General features: G+C 37.3%; 1 protein-coding gene across 3 annotated transcripts in view; it reads right to left on the bottom strand.

Annotated features, from left to right (window-relative positions):
• TAX1BP1 (Tax1 binding protein 1) overlaps nt 1-19,572 on the bottom strand; it is a 55,509-nt gene extending 35,937 nt beyond the window's left edge. For all 3 annotated transcript variants that reach the window (XM_058820785.1, XM_058820801.1, XM_058820794.1), the window contains exons 1-3: nt 19,492-19,572; nt 16,525-16,707; nt 3,195-3,297 (exon numbers count right to left, since the gene is read on the bottom strand). In XM_058820785.1, coding sequence (XP_058676768.1) covers nt 3,195-3,297; nt 16,525-16,701 — 280 coding nt within the window. In that variant the 5' untranslated portion in view covers nt 16,702-16,707; nt 19,492-19,572. The remainder of the gene's footprint in view (nt 1-3,194; nt 3,298-16,524; nt 16,708-19,491) is intronic.
• Nucleotides 19,573-21,393: the final 1,821 nt, after the last annotated feature.

Raw genomic sequence — 21,393 nt, 5'->3', positions numbered from 1 at the left:
TCAGGTAATAGCTGCTGCATATAATTTATGAAACAGAATCATTGCAATCAGATCCATGAAGTTGCATCATGCCCACATTATCGTGTGACTGCTGTACAGTCACAGAACAGAGAGTAACTGATTTTTTGGCCTTGAAATACATACACAAGCAAATACAACAGAAAAAGACAAAATAATATGCAATGACAAGACATCTGCAACTTCACCGGGTACCACTTGTACATAGTATTTTGCTGTTGTTTTGGAGGGCAGGGGTTTGTGGGACAAACATCCTTTTTGGCTATTTTTTAATGCCAAAGAACAGAAATGTTCTGAATGGGTGACACTAGCTGAAAGATAAGAGCCCGGAGTTTAACAAAGAGCTTATTTTTTAAAATTGAAAACAATTCTTCTAGATTTTACAAGGCAAGAATAAATCCTCTTTCTTGAAGCTATGTAATGGTACATGATGAAACCAAATTATTTGAGAAGAATTTCTATGTGACTATCCAACTGAACTGTTGCCCACTGAAGTTTCAAGCCTCTCGCACGACCCAGATTCACAGAGTAAGATTTATCAATGTTAAACAATCATTTCAAGAACTACTGACATTTTTACCTTAATTAGTATATTCAAGACAATTTGATGGTAAGAAAACCAGCTAGTTTTATTCAGAATACTTATTTTCAGATACTGTAGCCAGCCTGAGGATGATACTAACACAATAAACCCTCACCTAGTGTTCAGTCCAGTAGCTGATGTCACCCAATTCAGCTCTTATTTCACCACATTTCTATCTTCTCCCTTTCTAAATTTATCATTAACTTTTCACCAACTTTCATTCCAGATTCCTGGAAGTCTTTTCCCAGTACTCTTAGCTACCTTTCCTAGAAATAGTAAAACATTACATTTGCTGTATAGACAACACTTGTATCAAGAACTTCATGATTCCATTAGTCTTATACTTTATTAACAGTCGGTCATGGAATAGTATCTGAATCTCAAAACATCAGGATTCATGCTTTTGGGCCTGGCTACACTTTCCTATATAGCACTGTAGTTCAATTTGCCTGATTCACTGCTTAAGTAAGGTGAAACTATGCAGAAATAAATGCAGAACTATCTACATTGCTGCTTCTGCACATTTCAATATTGGTTCAGACAAATTGATTTTGAAACTACTGTAAGTCTCTTTTCTTGTTCTAACATGTACTGGAGAAACAGATTTCTGATTATTTTCTTCCAGCACAATTACTTGATCATAAAAAAAAAAAACAACCAGGTTTAACATGCTGCACAACATTTCCTATTTAGCTCAGATCATTAAGCTCCTGTAAGCTCTACTGATCTCAGCAACATTAAAATATCTTGCCAAAGACAACCAGGAGACTGTTTGAATGGAGATTCAATCTGGCAGCTCCATAAAAGCGGAGATCTGTCAGGATGGAACGTAACGGATGAGACAGAGATACTTGGTGTCTTAATGTACAGTAAAATTTCTATGTACAAAGGACTGATAATGGCAGTTCTACTGAACAGAACAGTTATACTCTTCTAGATAATTTCTTGTTTCAGTCCAATCCAATTTCATTTATGCAGTGAACTTTGGCAACTGTAAAAGAAACTAATGATTTCCTTCCACTTTCTACAGAGCACACACACTTTTCAATCAACTTCAAGGTTATGAAATGGTTATCAGGTTATCCGACCATGTGGATATAGTCATCATTGAAAGCATCAGAATAAAAAAGACCCAGCAAGAGAAAGAACTGAACTCATCAAAGCTATCACTATTTGCAGCTTTAATAGGACAACAAGCTAATACAGTCATCATTTCAGGACTTCAATTATTTAATTTTTTATATGTTTTAAGCAATAAACACACACACAAACAAAGACTAGGGCCAAGACTAGGAAGTAAATAGGTAATAGCTGCTGCAAGTAAAAAAGAAGGTAAGATTGTACATAACATTCTGTTTGTACACAGAAAAGCATTAATTCAGTGGAGGTGCTCTTTTCACGAGAAATCTTCAATGTGTGTAGATTTTTGACATTTGTCATCTCCTGTGGCAACAAGTTCTGCATGTTAACTGTGTTATAAAAGTATCGTATCTACCTCTATTTTGAACTTGTCAACTTGTCACTTGGTAGCTTACATGCATGGTTCCTATTTTTTTTGCTATATAGAATGGTTAATTCACTCATGTCATGGATAGCTGATTTTAGAGACATCAGTCACTTCACATTACTTTCCTTGCCCAGCCTGAAAAACCTGGCAGAAGGAAGTCTGGAAGGTCACTTTGTCAGCTTTTCCACTCAAGAGGCTGTTGTCAGCACCTGAGATTACTGTGGCTGTTCTGAAACAACTGTATGGAATTCTCATCCTTCCAAACCAGGAAACCTGCTCAAGAGCTGCACTACTCCCTCATGGTAAAAATGCTCTTCCTAATGTCAGACATAAACTTCTCATGTCATAACCCACAGGCGTTGTCTTTTTTTTCTATTTAAGAAGTATGGCTCGCATCTTTGCAACTCCACACCCTTACAGAGAAGCCATTTCTTAATTTTGATCTCCTTTGTTGCACTTTACTAGACCTGTTTTCAGACTGCAAAGGGGAGGGAGAGGGTACGACTTGCACACAGTGTTGAAAATGTAGTCATACTATAGACTTGTACAGTGATGCAACATTTTCTGGTTTGTTTCTTAAAAGCCTCAGATATTTCCATCAATTCCTTGCAGCAAAAAGTCCCTTGCAACTCTATGACTTCTCTGAACTTTGATGAAACCACCATCTACACTATTTATTCTTTGACAAGAATCACTTCACATCGAAAATGTTTAAAAACTCCAGAGACTAAAGACTATATAAAGACACAATGCACTAAGAGAGGCCAAGATTAAAAGGAACCTGCTTATGGTTAAACAAAGTCACTTATTGTATTTTAATAGTTTCCAGCAGAGCTTCTCCATCAGTCATGAAAATCTGCCATTACTTTGTAAAGAACATACTAAGTCACATACTTTTCCTTACAATTTTCCTTGACATCTAAAATAAGACTCAACTTCCCACAGTGAAATGTTGAAAATTATCCTCCAATTTGTCTTTTTTAAACTCCAGAACTGTTATACAATGCTCAGCACCTAAATGAACCGACAAGTACTTAAAAAGCTGAGTAGGCTGGAAAATACAGAGAGACACTGCCTTATACACACCTTGAAAAGTCAGCACACAGTTAACAGTTGATCCTTCCACATAATTTTCTGGCATAGGTGACCAAAGAAATGTGTAATAATCTCTTGCCGTACTCCAACCAACCTAAAATTAAATAAATCACAACAAAAAAGAATTTTAAAAATATTAAAAATAGAAAGAGAAAACATTAAACAGAAGAATTTGATATACACAGTTAAGATATCATGGTCTGGCCTTTACAACACACTGTAATATGCATATTTCTTCTTCAAAATGCAATTAAAAGATACTTAACAATGTTTACAAATCAGGAATATGTTAACAAGCATGTCAAAGATTTAGCATTAATTTTATTAAGCTTGTTACCTAAGGCAGTAAATGGGTCTAAGGCAATAAAAGGGTCTATATAAAGTAAAACACCAGACAGTTTTTACTATATGTTAAACTATTTGGTACATTATTTTTTTTCTATACAGATACACATTTCTATATTAAAAATACAAAAATATTAATTCCTGATTTTATAAGGAAATTTCCTTAGTGAAGGTTCTGCAAATGTTGACTCTTTCGTATCCACAGTCCAACTGGTTCACCAAAAAATAAAACGGAGGAGGGAAAAAAAGCTTTCTATGCTACTGAAAGATCACAATTTACACTTGAATATTTTTGACAACTTCTAAATGCTAAAGACCAGCATTCCACTGAATGCTAACTCCCTCCTACATACACACCATGTCAGGAAAGAAAAAACACAGATCTGCATGAAAACATAACTCAGCTAAGTCAGCACAGTCTTGTGCAAACTTGAAAACCCCTCTGCTTTCAGAGTTTTCCTAAGAGGGCAGCTCTGCACAGTGGTGAGCCACTGGCACAGGCTGCTCAGAGAAGCTGTGGATGCCCCATCTCTGTAAATGTTCAAGGTCAGACTGGATGGAGCTCTGAGCAACCAGGTCTAGTGAGAGGGGTCCCTGCCCTCGGCAGGAGGGTTGAAACTACATCTTCTTTAACACCCCTTCCAACCCAGGCCATTCTATGAGCCTATGATTCTACCTCCTGAAGACATACATCCCAACAGGCCTGAAATACATTCAAATAAACCAGAAAGCCAAAGTAACTACTGTAAAGCAATGGATATTAATAATAGCATAATGGTAAAGGAAAAGAAGAAATATATCTGATTTATTCCACTGATGAAATAAAAATACCAAAACCTTATGTAATGCTAGATGTCAAACAGCTTATCAGTAACTGGGAATACTGTCATGGAAGAATTAAGGTATAGAAAGGGAATAAACTGTTTCCCAATTTTTATCAGGTAAGACTGTATCAATAGGAAGAAGTAAAAACCAAATATCCACACACAAAAACCACACAACCAAGAAAAGATTAAGTTAACAATCGTGATTTTCATTGCTTCAACAGGCAACATTTCCAAACTCCAGGTTTAGAACTCTTTCTTTACAAAGAATACATTTCAGCGGTGTATTTTAAAACAGCTGGGGTTTTAAAGGAATTTTCAAGTAAAAAAGAAAAAAAAGGAGAATTTGTTTAGATAGGCAAAGAGAATATCAGAGGCAAAAGTAATTCAATAGCAAAGTAGCAATTATATATGTATATAGGCATATATTTCATGTATGCAAATTAATACACAGCATTAATTTTAAAAATTCTGAATAGATTATTCCATAGACATCCATTCACTTCTTCACTTTTTATTAAGAAGTATAGAAGAAACTAATGTTGAAGATTATGAAGAGTTTTTTATATTCTAAAAAAGCACAGATTAACAACAGTGAAACTAGATTAAATTCTCATTACTTTTGTAAGGCAACACTTATTGAAGAGAAGCAGAGCAGATGCTCAACACATCCACTAGAATGGAATCATCTACCAGATCTTAAGCCTATTCCTAGCAAAAAAGAGTTCTATGATATCTTCTATCAAGCAGCTTTTTAAAATGTCAATGAAATGTCAATGAGGCTTCCTGGGGTTGTTGTTCCCACACTTTTAAATATCTCAGAAACAACATGGAAAACTCTTCCAGTAACTTGTAGTAGTAAAAGCAATTTTTTCTCAACAAAAGTTCACAAGAAACATTTTGCAAATTTTCACATTAGTCATGTCTTCAAATCCAACTCAGATATTACTACCTTTTTTTTTTTTTCTGAAATTGCTTTTACTTCAGAAAAGAGAAGCATATACTATTATTTGCTGTCCTAAACTAAAGCACACTGCTTTCTAAATTTAGCTCTCGGTGAGTGAAAAGTCAACATCATCTTTTTCGCTTCAGAAAAGAAACTAAATTATCACTGTATAGAACTGAAATAATATTTTTATCTGTTAAAAACCAGAATATGCACACAATGCTTCTAATGTTATTTTCATGACTAAAATAACTTTCTTCCTTCTGATAATTAACACTGGAAAACAGAGAAGAAACAAAATGTTCACACAGCGAACATAAACACGAAAATAAACAGTTTATTCCTGGAATTCCATCTTTTTATATTTTTCTTAGATATCACATATTGATTCACAAATTTAGTGATTTATCCTGAAACAAAAAGTTATTTTTATCAATACTCTACCTTTAGTAGTAATCAACAAAAGGTGGTTTTGGTCATTTAAAACTTTACCATACTGATACAAACAAAAGAATTACATAGAAAACAAATAACTCTCCTTGTCTGCTTCTCAGCAGGCACTGTATTTTTAAGTATAACTGTAATCTGTGGGCTGCTGGTAAAGAGAAAATTGTGACACATCAAGAGCTAGCAGGGAATACCCAAGGAAGTTTACCCCACAAGTATTTTTTGTAACAATTCCCCACATTTCCTGTCATCCATCATCTCTTTCCCCTGGTGAGGCACCCTGTCTTACATTCTTATGATCGTGACAATTCCATCCTTTCTCAATGGACACCAGCAAGATATCAGCAGGTGTGCATTGCCCAACAGCTCTTATCACTGCACAGAATTTGAGACAATTAGGGTTTTCCCTGCTACATGTTGCACGTGTCAAAACGTGACATTGCAGAGAAGGAAGTATGAAAAAATGTCACCTTCCTCACAGCTTAATACATTTCAAAAGGGGAAGGTGAGTATTCTGCAGCAAAGCAAATTAACTTAGTAACATTTTTCAACATCCTTCCTACATAACAATAAATATAGTTAAATTTCACTGGGTTATTTCTTAGATGGCACAAGCAAGGAGCAAAGCCACATAATGATATGATGAGAATAAAATAAAAACAATTTAAGTAATCCATGTTTTAGGTGTAGGATGTAGGTTTTTTTTTTTAAATCTGCTATTTTATCAACAGGTTTTAACAAACTTTCACTTTAGTAGTTTGTATCTTTTGTCAATATTCTCTTTAATAAGCATAGTATGGAGTACACAGTGGTTCCAAACTACAAAATACTATACTACATACATACATATACATAGTCATAAGCTTCTCTATGGCAACAGATTATACTATCACAGATACAAGACTTCAGCACACACTCAGTGGCTCAGCAGTGATTTAAATGTGATCTTTTACATAGATATTTCTTTCAGCTCAGAAAGAAAACGAATAGATGTCTAAACTTTAACTAGGGTTAAAACTATATGAAGAAAATTTAACACCACTTAAGAGAAAGTAAATAAAAATTGAGAAACTAAACTAGTGGCAAAAGCTATGAAGGAAATCAACAAAAAGTGAAAAATACGAAGAGAAGATGGGAATAGTCATCAGCAGCTCCACAGTGAGTTTATATGATAAATAAAACCTTGTAGCTTTGGAAGCAAAACAAAAAGCACCTTCAGAAACATCGGCATATTAGCTTAGAAAAATGGTTTCATTTCAGAATCAGAAAAGCTAGACTATTTGTCTTACTGCTGATGATACCAACAAAACCTACTACCAGTAATACAGACCATCTTCTAGGTTAGTCTCTGAAATGGGAGAGGAGTCCAGATCCTCCACAAGAACCCACTCGAAGCAAACACCTTACCTGTACTACAGCAACAGGAGGGAAATGGAAAATTGTCAGGTTGATAAGAACAAGAGTTTGATTATTTCAACTGCCAAAACAGCTGATATAAGTAACACTGAGCATCACTTCTCATGAAAACATTATATTGAAAACAAACAAATGCTTGTTAGAATGACTTGAAAATTTCATTCCTGCATTTGAAATTCAAAACAATGAAAAAAAAGCCACTGAGAGAAACTGGCCATTATAAAAATATATTTAAAATAAGTCTTCAATAGTACTGTATAATTTTTCATTTCCTTAATTTATTAAGCAAGTTCTAAAAATTTATTACAATTATGAATATTTATGAAGCTCCAAGCATATATATTTACTTTAATAATTAGAACTTAACAGCTGTTAAAAGACAGAAACAGGGGAAAGATGTGGAAACCCACACGTAATTCTTGTTGAAGACTCAGGTGAAGCCAACAGATCTATTTTGTTATGAAGAACACATTCTTAAACCAAAGTTAAAGTTCACTTTACTATCAGCTGAAAAAAAACAACCAACCAAAAAAACCCACCATCAAAAGCAAAAACAATCAACAAAAAGTCAACCAGAAACATGAAACCAAGTTCCAGTCAAAATATAAAATATGTACTGATGCACAGTAGTACTGTCTTGCTATCAGAAATCTTAAGTAAATGAAAAATTTATATAGGACACACTGAGAAATTTTCTCTGAGCCAGGAACAGCAAAACAGGCACAGTTTATTAGTCCAGCTTAAAAACCTGGCACGAGCTGTGGCAACCATTACAACATCCACATTCAAGCACACAAACACTGCAAATTACAGAACTTCGACACAAAACCTTCTGAAGTTCAGAGGAGAAAAATTAAGCATTACCTGTCAAACTACACTCACTACACTTAACTCATTGTGAAGCCTGAACTCAGGTTCATCATCTGATGAGCACAGCAGCCATCTGCAGTGACTGACTGTGCTGATACCATAACTTTTTTAAGAATTCATTGAAAACTCTGAAAACATTTTGCTCAGAGTTCAAAAGTCAAAAAATAGAAACATTCTTATTTCTCAATCAAAAGAGCACATTAAGACTTAGATGATGTAACTTCCCAAAAGCAACAGAAAGAAAAACATCCATTTTACAACTGAGTTAGACATAAAGCATCTGCTACTCAATACATTCTTCTATATTCTCTACATTTAATTCTTTCAAACTCCACTCTGAAATACATTTTTAAATTAGATAGCTGTGAATAAATGCAAACATTCTTCCTTTTGTTCCAGAAGTTAACCAAGAGATTAACAATCCAGAACCCAAATCCTATTTTCACCTTCTGAGTCATGTTTTTAAACCAAAACATGACTACACATCATTTATACCACAAAAAAATGTCATATCCAAATTAGGTTATTATGTACAATGTATAAGTGAAACCTCACTTAATTTAATTTTCCCTCCATAAAATGGAAAGCTTTAATAGACCATTACAGAGTAATACACTTATGATATTTCTATCTCCTACTTTTGAGCAAAAACATTTATTTCAATTTAGGACATCATAAAGACTTTTCAGTCATATAAACCAACTCAGTAGCCACGGTGGAAATGCTGAAGTCTGGTAAAGTTTAAGAGCCCAGCACAAAGCACTTTGCAATTTGGTTGCACAAGTAGGGACAACTCAGCTGTCCCATAACACTCACACTAGACAGGTTTTCCTTCAACTCACAAAGAGACATGCAGTCATCACAGAAGTTTTTTTCTTCTTCTATGCCACCCCACAGATACAAGCTCCCTTCTTACTGCAATGTCACATCACACAGTGAGATCAGCTTTCCCATATTTACATTTCACCCACAGTACATTTCAACAGAATAGCTTGAAGAAAATTTGCCAAAAAAAAAAAAAGGGGAGGATGAGGGAGGGAGCATAAATAGGGAGCGCCTCCCTGTATAGCAATAATGAGTTATCCAATATCTACCTGAGGGAAAACAATAACCATTTTATTTCACTGTATCTCCTTCAACTCTCATCTGGTTCACCTTACACAGAATATAAGCTTTTCTATGGCAAAAGCTCTACCTTACAACTCCACAGTGTTTGCAGTGTAAAAATTATTTCCAGCTTTGTTTTCATTTGTTGAGTTTCAGATGAACATGGAAAATAAATTTTTTCTGATTTTCCATTTTGTTAAATTTCGTTCCTTTCATAATTGCTTAGTAAAGTCAATCGATTCCATCTGCAGGCAGAGTGCCTTAAAGAAAGACCATCAGCATGGGAGGCTCATTTGGCATTTTGTTCCCTGGCCTCAGAAGGCTGTTACACAGCTGAAAGAACAGCAGTGTTCATTCTGCTATATTAACACTGCCTGACCCATCTATACAGCATCCACAAGCCAAAGAAGCAAACATTTCTTTGGAAAACACTTCTTTAGCTGAATCAACTTGGGCATAATCAGCAAATCAGCAGGCCTTTACTGTAGATACCTAATTACGATCCAATTTTTTTTTTAATCACACAAAAAACCCCACCACAAAATTTATCAGAGTAAAAATTAAGCCCTTTTTCTAATTTAAATTACATAGCTGAGAAAGTAATTTGGCAAAGCACCCTAAGTACTACAAGAAGACAATGTGCTACCTCTGAAAGAAGCAAAATTACAGACAGTAGATAAGGTTCTGGATGGAAGTTATACAGTTTAATTATTACTGACAACAGTAAGTCAGCAGCCTCTCCATGTTTCACATGGTAAGAGACAATTACTTTGCCCCAAACCACAGACAGCACAGGTGTCTAGTGTCTAAGCAAAACACCACTGGGACCAGTATCATAGGAAGAAATTTCTCCAAGCAGGCTTGGTTTGGCCACAACCCTGAGTAAAGTAATGCTATTGGAAAGTGACAGCAATGTCTGTGCTACTGCAGCGCATAATCTACAACCGGCAGCTACAAACACCAAGTTCTTCTAAACAACTAGCAGATAGGAAAATGAAAACATCTGGGTGCAGTGAAGCTTGTACCAGCCAAAATTACTGAGAGTTAATGCTGACTGTTAACACTGATATGCCTTTGATGCAATGGACTTTTGAACACAGGCATCATCAGCAAATAATGGCATTTACATAGCAGCTCTGAAAGAATCACACTGTACAAAAATTTCAAAACATGGACATGAGGAAAAGTATTTATTTAAGTATTAAATAAGTTACACTGTAGTAACATTCAGGCATAGACATTTCAAAAGAAGTAAGCAAAGTCAAACCTTGGGGGTTTCAATATGTCTGCAATCACCTTATACCACATGCAACCTTGAATTAGCCAAGATGCTTAAGCCTTCACTTCAGACATGACCTTGCTACTCACACTGGGATTAAAATCAGTTATACAACAGGAGCCCCAAGGTTGTGACATTCTTGGGTAGAAGATGACTGCAAAGTATTCTAGATTCTTTATGAAAGGCTGTAATCTCAAAATGCTCTCTCAGTCCCCAGACCTGAAGAAGTCCATCTCTGCTCAATGTTACAAACACTTACATTAATTTGGACTATTGCAAACATATGATATTTGTTGCAGTATCAAGGTACTATCAGGATCCTAAGTTATGATCATCTTTTGTTGGTTATATTTCTACCTCACAGCTCAGAGGAATGTGTTAAAATGACATTGACAGAGTGCCTAGACCATAGGATCAACTTCCTCTATTAGGTATAAATCAAAATAAATATAGAAACAATATGAATTCCCTAAAAGTAAACCTGTTACATATGTAAACTACTGTCCAAAAAAAGTATGACAGATCAAAGAGTAACAAAGCTACTGTTTACTTTAAGAGATAAGCATGAAAATGCATTTTGAAAGAACAGGTGGGGTTTAAGTGAACTACTCCCCTGCTACCAAATCTCATGAGAACTATCAATTAGCACAGTCTTTTATTTCAAAATTATTACCAGCTACTGGCTACTTTGTTATGCCAATTCTACAACCTACCAAACCAAATAATTTTAGAAAATTATTGACACTTGGAAAAAAAAATGTTAAAATTTCTTGTCAAAGGCAACATCACATAAAACTGGATTATCACTCTCTTCACCTCATATAGAAACAGCAAGTAATGTTGCCTGGGACTTTCTTTTTTATGCCAAGTACTATTTACTTGTCTTTCCAAAGAAAGTAAACCAGAAACCAACAGAATCACTCTAATTCACAGATAAAGCAATTCTCAAAAACATTCTGAATTCCAACAGTTCTTTTCCCAGCTATTTTAACAACAGGACATACTGTGCACTGCACATTCCTGTAAATACCATGGCCAGCTGTGCAGTGATGATTCCATGCCAGAAAAATGGTATTTCTATATGCATGTGGCAAATAACACATCCAGATGTTTTGTACTTCAGAATGTAATCTGTATGGAAATAATTGCTGCTCAAGTTACCAATCTACAGCAAAATCAGGATATTGAAATGACTCACACAAGCTATACTATTATTTGCAGTCCAAAAGAGACTAAATAACCCAGAATACTATTCAAAGATAAAGCTGGATTGCCTTGATAAAACGAAAACACCAAGTTTTCTCAAGTCTCTATCAAATACACTGTTAAACTGTGTTACAAAGGTTTTTGACCACAGATAATTTAATTCTGAGATCTTCTATAAATAAGGACATTGAAAAGACAGAAATTAAGCTGCATACAAACACAGGCACTGCACTGATGCACAAACAGCAGCTCAGATGTGGCCTTGTAAGCACTGAGTACTCTCTCTGAGCAAGAGGTACTTTTTGCGTTCAATAAGTTGCTAAGATCTTCCCAATTCTGGTTACTCAGTTGTTCCATATGTTAGGTTGCCAAAACATGGGCTCTCCATTTTTAATGTTTAATTGTGAATATTAGAAACATAAAAATTAAGAAAGAAATTATTTTATTTTCTTCTCTACAGGTACTCTGAGACAGTCAGTATCAAAGCATGCCTACAACTAGTCAATATACTAGAAGAATGGTAATGTAGATTACTTAGAAAAATGTATCAACTAGAACTGAGGAACAGAAAGGTTTTGATGGAATAGTTAATTAATGACACAGCAAGACCAAAGTCACTAACATAACATATGTAAGACTGATTATGTGCTGATATTGCAGGTCATTCCAGCGTGCTGGTGTCAGCTAAATTATATGTTCAGAAATTCACAAAATATTATTATATACCTCACAAACACCTACACCTTTAACACCATTCTCTTGAGGCAATATCTTTATAATGCCCAAAAGAGCCTTTCCTTGTGCCTTTAAGATGTGGAGTAAACCAGCCTCTCTTGTACACTGAACATCTGACAGCCCTATTTGCAGACATGTGCTCCAGACAAAGAGGTAGGCACTGCTTCCTAGAAACCAAGCAGGCTTTTCAAACACTTGTGCAAATCTGGACATTATGTATTAATAATGCAAAAAATATCACTCAGCCATATGATTATTTTATTTTATAGTCATGAGATGTAGACTTCCCTTGCCGGAAATTAGGACTACCTACAGACAGGCCAGTTTTGCAACCAGATGCAGTGCACATATTCGTTATTTTTCCTCACTTCAAAGGTTTAGATTTGGGTTACATTAAAGGCCTCTCCAGACTCTGATTAACCAGAGATGAGCAGAAACAAATAAAGAGGTCTTGGATCCCTCTAGGAATACAGACCTCCTATGAAATCAATCAAGGATGGTAAGTCTTCTCACCTTTGACTCCACACTAGGAACTATCACGTTATTCTGCACAGAAACCCTCAGTAGAGGGAAAGCTGATCTCAAATTCTAGTTCCTGTAAAACTGCATGAAGAGGAACTTGGGCTCTGGATGGCCTTGCCAAATACTACACCAGTACTTATCTGGAAAAAATGCCTTTTATTTTCATGGTAACACACAAGGACATAACTGACCAAGACCTTTAAGTACTTGATTACAGATGACTCTCCAGAATATCCTAAAAGCAAAAAAACACAGAGCAGCAATGACAGACAGCAGACTTGAAGACTGAGTCAAAATTCGCATTTGACTCCTCTCCTGTAGGGGACAAGTAATAAAAATAAACACAAAACCAATAAAAAATGCATATGCAGACCTTCTGCTCTAAAGGATATAATCTTCCTTATTGCACTTCCTACATCTCCCAGCTTTTGTCAGACGTCCAATCCCAAAATTAGTGTATGCGTTTAGATGCATTTAGTTTGTAAAAAAACTGGTACATCTGAAATAATTCTTCTATATGCAACATTACTCTTTCAGTTTATGAACACTGGGTCCTCATTTTTCTAAGCAATACAAAATTACTTGCCTGGGAACAGTTTTAAATCTGTTACTGCCACCACAAAGAGCCTTCTGCTCATTATTACTCAAGTTCAACATTTAGCAACTTACACTGGGAACAAAAAAAAAAAAATCACATTTCACCTACAGCATATGCAGAGAAGCTGGTAGAGTCTTAACTTTCACAACTTCAAGTAAGCTGCTGTTAAGAAAACTCTAAAAATGTTTGAAAAAGAAGCTTCAACTGTCAATTCCGTATTAAGCAGCCATACCAATAAAGCAGGCAATAGCCCTTCCCATATAACCTTCCCAGAGCCCTTGTTTCCACCACAGAGACACCAGCACAGCTGCCCATTGCACCACACCATGATCAAATCAAGAACCAAGTCAGTTATGAAATAAGAGGGTATAAGCGGAGGGAGGAGGCTGGATTTTCCTGGCAGATCATCCTACTGATCCATTTCACTGTGCAGCTGCACTAACAGCTGGACAAGCAAAACAAATGCAATAATATAAGGATATATATAACCAATATTTACTCAAGACATCATTGTTGCTGAAGAAAAGCACTCACATCCTAAATAAAAACCATTAACTTAAAAAGGCACCTAATTTTTTACCTAAGGTTTTTTTCAGTTCAATATAAAAAATCTTACCCAGCCAGTAGAGCAAACAAGACCGAATACTGCTGAAGCCACTGACCCCAAAAATTCAACAAAAATCAACATTATAACCAAAAACAACAATGCTCACAGAGGGCAGGAAGAATCTTACTTCGTATTTATTTTCCACACCAATCTGAAATTACCGCTGTTGGGGTTTTTGGCTGAGGTTTTCTATTTTTTGTTTTTAACTAGGTGCCTTTTTCCTTTGTCCACTATTCACTATTACAACACTAGTTACGTTCTGTGCAACTTCAGGCAAAGATTTCAGATTTGTTTTCTAAGCAACTTATGCACTTCAAAAGGACAAAGTGAACTTTATTCCCTCTACATGAACAGTCTGTGAATCGACACTTTGAGTTCTCTCACAGAAATCCTACTTTCACTGCACACCAGCCAATACTGAACATCATTAATTACTGTTCTCATAATTAGAGAAAAAAATCTCAAGATTTTTTGTCCTTTTTTTTTTAAATCATAGGCTCAATTCGCTAACCATGCATTGCAACCTTCATATGCGTTTAAGAGAAGTAAATGGTAAAACCCCTTTCTGCTTTCATTAGGTTTCAAGCCACTTCCAGGTGCTTTTTTATTTGCCCATGAACAATCAATTCTCTAGAAGTCACTCATTTTAACATTCAGATCACAGTACAACTTCTATTATCTATCCCAAGATGACTAGGTTTTCATAGTTTATTTTACTGCAAGCATTACACATACATATTTGTAGACATAAATATAGTTAAACAGCTGGGTCTATTTAACTCAGTGTACTGTAACAATACTAAGTATATTCATAACACTTAGTGTAAGCTGATATAACCACTAAAAGAAAGCCATTTTTATTCTTGCCATCTTGCAATGCTTCCTCCCCTTATACTGATGTGAATCAGGCAAACTGGAAATTTAGTTGGGGAGTTCCATTTTAAAAGTCTAGTCACCAAACACTGGTCTTGACCTCAGTCTGATTCGCCACACAAGATCTCGTTTCACATGAAGAGGAAGCACAAGAAACAAGCCACCCTGCATTAAAGATGTTTCTTTGAACAGTACCACTACCTTATGCCAGCTTAACATGTTCCTCAAACAATTGCCAAAGTATTATCCGCCTCTCTTAAAGTAGAATAAAGCAGAATGTCAATAGTTTAAGAAAACTATCATCACAGCCAAGATGAAATCAGATACCTGTACATTGCACACAGCATTTTGTGTAATCACTGAAACACTGTTTCCCAACTTCTTTTTTCTTTTACCTAATTAGTAATTCTAGAGTCCTGCCTGATTGCTTCCCTCACTTAGGTCAACAGACAAAACCATTACATTTGCATTTCAATAATTTCAAGATGCTTACACGCAATATAAACAGAACCAACTATAAAGTTTTGATAAAGAGGGGTTTTTTACATTTCATGAATGCCATGAACTAAACATTCAAGTGTTTTCCCAGTTACATATTTGTCAAAACTTTGCAAATAAGACACATCTTACCAGGGAAACGTGCCTCTTGGTAAGCCAATGCCTCCCTGGTACAATTTAGTAACTATACAGTCACTGTACATTGCATTAAAAACACTTCTGCTTTGTAACACAGCACAGAATTTCTATACTGCAGAGGAGTAATTTAACTTGAATAAAGACGCACAATCTGCAGATTACAACAAAGTCAATCATTTACATTCTTAAACAGTGAACTGAGCTCTACAGGAAAAGTGCTCCAGTAACAAATCAGTCTGTCACCCTTCTCACCTTCCCACTGCCTAAGCATCACTTCATTAAAGCCCGAAAACTTCTCTTAAATAAAATGCAAATAATGAATTTAAGCATCATCTATTAGGAGCTATACTAACAAAGATAGACAAATCAATGTCTTAAACAGAAGTATATATAAGAATTAATCAATTTCTAATCCCATAAATGAAGCTTTACTAACCTTTGAAAATATCTCCAAATATCTTTTTTCCAAGGATCTGTTTTGAATAATTTTAGTGATCTATACTGTTCAGCCTGTTCTAGCAATAAAAATTAGTCAGAGGTGTGGGTCAAGTTATCTCCAGCTTAGTTTTCATTCTTTGCGCAAATATTTCACACACAGTATCACATTCTTCACTCAGTCCTGTTCACAACGTCAATCTGTAACCACACATCTCTTCTCAAATAATTTCCATTTAATTCTGCAATTCTGCATACATTAAGCCTCTTTACTCCAGCAGACTTCCAGCTGGACTCACACCTTTAGTTTTGGTCTCCAGTTTAGTCTTTGTTACAAAACTAACACTAACATCAGGAACCAATACATCACTTAAGCGATGCTCAACTTAAAAGCTTACTGTTGTTGAGATTTATTTTAACTTGCAAGAGAGCAAGCAAACATTTAAAAAACAGCAATAGAACAAGCATAATTTACCTTGAAAATACCAACCCAGTCCTTCTGATGAGGATGGATAAACTGGGTCAGAGTGTAGTGACATTCAAGATGTGTGTTTGGAAGATAACTTTTCGCAACATTTTGAAAAATCACGTGTGCAAAATTGGAGGTCTGCAAAGTGCTAGCTGAAGATGGAACTTCTTGAAAGGATGACATGGTTACCTGTAACAAAATTGTAGAAGTTATTACTTGAACATAGTGGAAAAACTAGTGAAGTTACAAAAATTAATCTAGTTGAAATACATATGACAGAAAAACCTAACAATTAGTTCCCCTGTTCTGAAAACAGAGAGCCATAGACTAAATTCACCAAAGTGCACTGCCTCAGCATCTCTCCAAAACAACCACCTCTCAGAATAAAAAGAGCAGTCATTTCAGCAATGACATCCAGATGGAGAGAAAGCATTGCTTAGCTGAATGCCCCCAGTATTATATATCTCAGTGTCAGAAAGTGGAAAATAAAAGCAGTGGTGTGAAAACAAAGCAGGGTTCTAACTTAATGAAAGATTCTTAATGGTTCTAGACATGCTAAAGAAGAAAAACAGTTCCATAGTTCCCCTGCTTTAAACTTTTCTCAAATCTGTACTGCTCAGTACTTTTCACAGCATTTTTACACAAGAAGTTTTTCCTTCCCTCTCAGTAAAAGTATCACAGTTCCATTTTAAGACGTTTTTTAAAAATAAGAACGTTTATGTAAACAGGAGGGTTTTGTTTGGGCTGGCTTTTTTCCCTATTGCAAGAGTTTAGCAGTCTGTGGGCATCTTTCACTATTAGCTTCATTACCATAAACAATGGCCTGCATTGATAGCAGGAACACTGAGGTATGCATGCAGTTGGAGGGATTAACACTAATCAGTTGGACTGCAAAAGCTTTTAATTGTGCTTTCCATTCACCACCTCGCTCAGGATACACAGTGCTACAAACCACAGTAACACAAGATGCTTCACGAGCAGAACATGAACATCCCTTCCTCAGATTCGGCAGTATCTGCCAAAAATAGAATATATGCAAGTGAGAAGTTTCAAGTGTCTGACTCCATTGTATAATCAATATTTTGTCAAAGCATTTGATATTGGAGGATTAGGGCCTTATGTATCAGACACTTCTCGAAGATGAGCTATCCTGTTCTTTCAATTGCTGTTGAAGTAATTTTATACCCACCAAGCACAGTCACACCTTGAAAGAGGTAACTGCCAAGTGTGTGACATAATATATTACTTTCATTGAAGATACATATGGAAACCAAAACCAAAACGAGAGAGGTCACTCGCTGCAAGACTCAAGTAGTTCAAATATGAAAATGTTTTTGTGTACCTCCTATAGTCTTTTAAAATTTCACCAGTTAAAAAATAAGTAGTAAAACTTGTGCTTTCTTAAACAAACTGCACTCTGAAGTAAACACATATCCATCATCCAAAACAAGGAAAAGGTAAATACAAGGTGTTTATTTTTTAGTTTTAAGCCATCAATATTTTAAGGTTATTACTGCTCAACTTAGAGTACTACATGAATTACACAGAGTCACGACATTATTTTAATGTATCAGATGTTAAATAAAAAACAATCTTGTATACTGACCAACACAGGTCACAAGATAAAACACAAAGCTTGTAAGTAATAATAGACATAAAAGAAAAAAAAAAAAAACTTCTTCCACAAGAAACTGAGTAAAGATCAAAACACAATTTTCTAGAGACAACAAGGTACACAATAAATCTTATCAGTTATGTAGCTTCAGTCCAGAATAGGAAATGTTACAGCACAGTAAAATTCTGAAAACCCCCACACATCTCAAAACAGAGGCATCTCTCAATTTCTCTCTGAACTCTAAATGGTATGCATCAGCAATTTTTATGGTTCTAATAGAAAAAGAATAACCTTAGTTATTTTCAATTGCAACCAATTAATTCATTTTTAGTAATTTAGCAACTTAGCCAAATAACATTGACATGAAATAATGTACTTAATTTTCATTAGGTAGAATAAGTACAAAAAGAGTAAACACAGTATTAATAATAAGACCAATTGATTTCTTTTTAAGTAAGTCTTTAGAATTGTACAGCCCAGCCTAAGCACATACTAAAAAAAAAAAAAAAAAAAAAAAACCACGAAAAAACAACACCAACCTCAACCAAAAGGAAAAAAAAATAACCACTTCTATCCACTTCTGCACACTGGCTGTCAGCTGCCGCAGCCGAGTACTAGCCCTAGTGGAACCAGGAAAGTTAGACTGGTTTCCAACCCCAAAGCAGAACTGCTCACAAATCTGACTTGTGCAGACCAGCACAATCATGTGGGATTACTGTTGCCTAGCAGGAAAATCCTCGGAGCTTAAGTGATGCTCAGATCTACTTACAGTCCAAGGATATGGGGATGCTGGGTACTTGCCTGCTTAATTCGCAGCGACCGGCTAGGCAACGGGAGAGGAGGAGGAAGAGCCACGCACAGCCTTCATTACTGACATGACAAGCGCTTCCCACGGGAACGCTCAGCGACGCGTTTGGCTTTGCGCAGCGGAAAGGACGGTGAAAAGGAGGAAAAGCTCGTCCAGCAGGAACAACAAAAGCAGGACGAGCCGCACCCCCGCAGAAAGCTCCTCCTGGAGTCCTCCAGCTGCGGTCCCGGGCCCGCGACACCCCCGGCCCTACCTGCGCCGCCTCCCGCCCCTTCCCCGCCGCTGCTCCGCCACCTGCCCGACACGGTCACCTTGGCTCCGGGCCTTCTTCTTCCCCCGCGGGCAGGGGAGCCCCGCCGGCTCCCGCAGCCCGGCCCCGCCGCTCCCCTGCTGACCACGGCCGGCCCGAACAGCTGCCGGGGGCCGGTGGCGCAGAACCGCGGCCGCACGGCCCGGCCGCCCCGGCCCGGCCCAGAAGCGGCCGGAAGCCGGCGGGAAGGAGCGTGTCAGCCCTGCCCGGGCTCCCCGGCCGGCTCCGGACAGCTCTTACCTAGGCAGACGCGGAGGGCGCCGGGGACATCAACATGGGGCCTCCGCCACCAGCGCGGCGCAGCTCCGCCCGTCCGCCCGCGTCACTTCCAGCCCGGCCCTGCCCGCACGGGGCGGGCACCGACACGGATCCGGTCGGGGACTACGGAGCCGCCCGGTGGTCTCCGCTTCCCACGGGTACACGCTCTCGGTGGGGCTCGGGGGTGCGGGCACGGCGGTGTACGTGGCGTGTGCCTGATCGGCCTGCTGTTTCCTCCGTGCAGCGCTCCCACGGTGCCCTTCCGTGTTGTCCGTGATTACAACATCACCTCTGTCGCACCCAGTTAGCCCGAATTAATCATCTCCTCTTCCGTCCCACGTCAAGACACAGGCTGCCGTCACCCTGTAGGTCACCGTTAATCTGCCAGCCTTTGCACGTCTTCCCAGGGCAACGGAGGGCTGAGATAAGAGCGACTGTACACGCTTACAAAGGGTCCTGCCTGGGTACCTTGGCGGATCTCCATGAAAGGGTGTTGTATCACACAACACCGACTCGGAGAACCAGGGAAGCACAGAATCATTTAGGTTGGAAAAGACTTTTGAGCTCATTGCGTCCAACCTTTGACCAATCACCACTTTGTCAACTGGACCGTGGCACTAAATGCCGCGTGGTTTCTCGAAGACATTTAGGGATGGTGACTCCACCGCCTTAATGACTTTAGTCGCTACAAGTTTCTACAGTATTAATACCTTTTATCACATCTGATAGTTTTGAAACAATCTGGATTTAAATGGTTTGGGCATTAAGGTTTTTCTGACTAGGCTCACAACTATTTCACAGACTCCATTCAATTTTCATCCAAAAGCAGCTCATAGAGCACTGACCTGAGTCACGGTGCTCAGTAAAAGCACCCAGTGATGAGTACCCATCACTGTAAGCAGGATTTGTCCCAGTGCACCCAGGGTTGGCTCCCACTACAAACTGTCATCAAGATCATGCTAAATTCTTTGCTGCTACCATTTCTTACGTGTTTTCATGTGCATTTTAAACAAACAGGTTATGTGGAGAGACATAGTGTTATTATGAATAATATGATTAATCCTTAGAATTATTGAGTTAGGTTTCTTACAAGTTCACCTGTTTTTTCATGGTCAGTCCTAACAGAAATGAAACTAAGCTGGAGCATAGAAAGTTTCTTTAAGTAATTATGGTAATTCATTGCACTTGTAGTTTTGTTTCTGAAAACAGTCTTGTGTCTTAAGGTGTGTCACAGATTACTAAATTGTCTTTTGATTTGTAGCCACAATGACTAATCTCTAATATCCTCCATACACTCCATGTTTTCCTGGAAAGCAATAAATTCCTTGCATAGTACTAACTGATCACTTTAGAAGACACAAGAAGTGTGTCTTTGGAAAATGCCCACTGGAAAATGCAACCAGTATCTTGTTCAGCAATAAGGAGGTAGGAAGAGCTATTCCTTCTTATCTGAGCCCTCCATTTCTTCTCCTTGCTGCTCTTTGCTCTGTATGATGTGATAAAGGTCTGTCTAAGAGTCACAAGACACTGTTGTCATGTGGGCTGGAACTTAGGAAGAACTCGAGGTTTACAGTCAACAGCTGGGGAGTATGAGCATTGGTGAAATTTAGTTCTGCTTTCATTTAAAGCCATTATAATGCAGATTTATGGGAATATGATGGGAAATTTGAAATAAAGATTTTCTTTGGCAACTAACAAAATTTTTACAAGGGAATGCCTGGGAAAACAAACAACCAACCCTCCTCTGTTTCCTAATTAAAAAAAAATACTTCTCCTCAGTTCTGAGTTTTTTAAGAAACTTGAGATATTTCCATGTTCACTTAATAATGTTCATTTAGTCAATAAAGTTATGGTTTACTCATAATTCAGTATTCAGTTATTATT

The sequence above is a fragment of the Ammospiza caudacuta genome, chromosome 1 (assembly GCF_027887145.1).
Source record: "Ammospiza caudacuta isolate bAmmCau1 chromosome 1, bAmmCau1.pri, whole genome shotgun sequence".
NCBI lineage: Eukaryota > Metazoa > Chordata > Aves > Passeriformes > Passerellidae > Ammospiza > Ammospiza caudacuta.
Note: the sequence above shows the minus strand (reverse complement) of the source record. Positions and strands in the feature narration are given on the sequence as shown.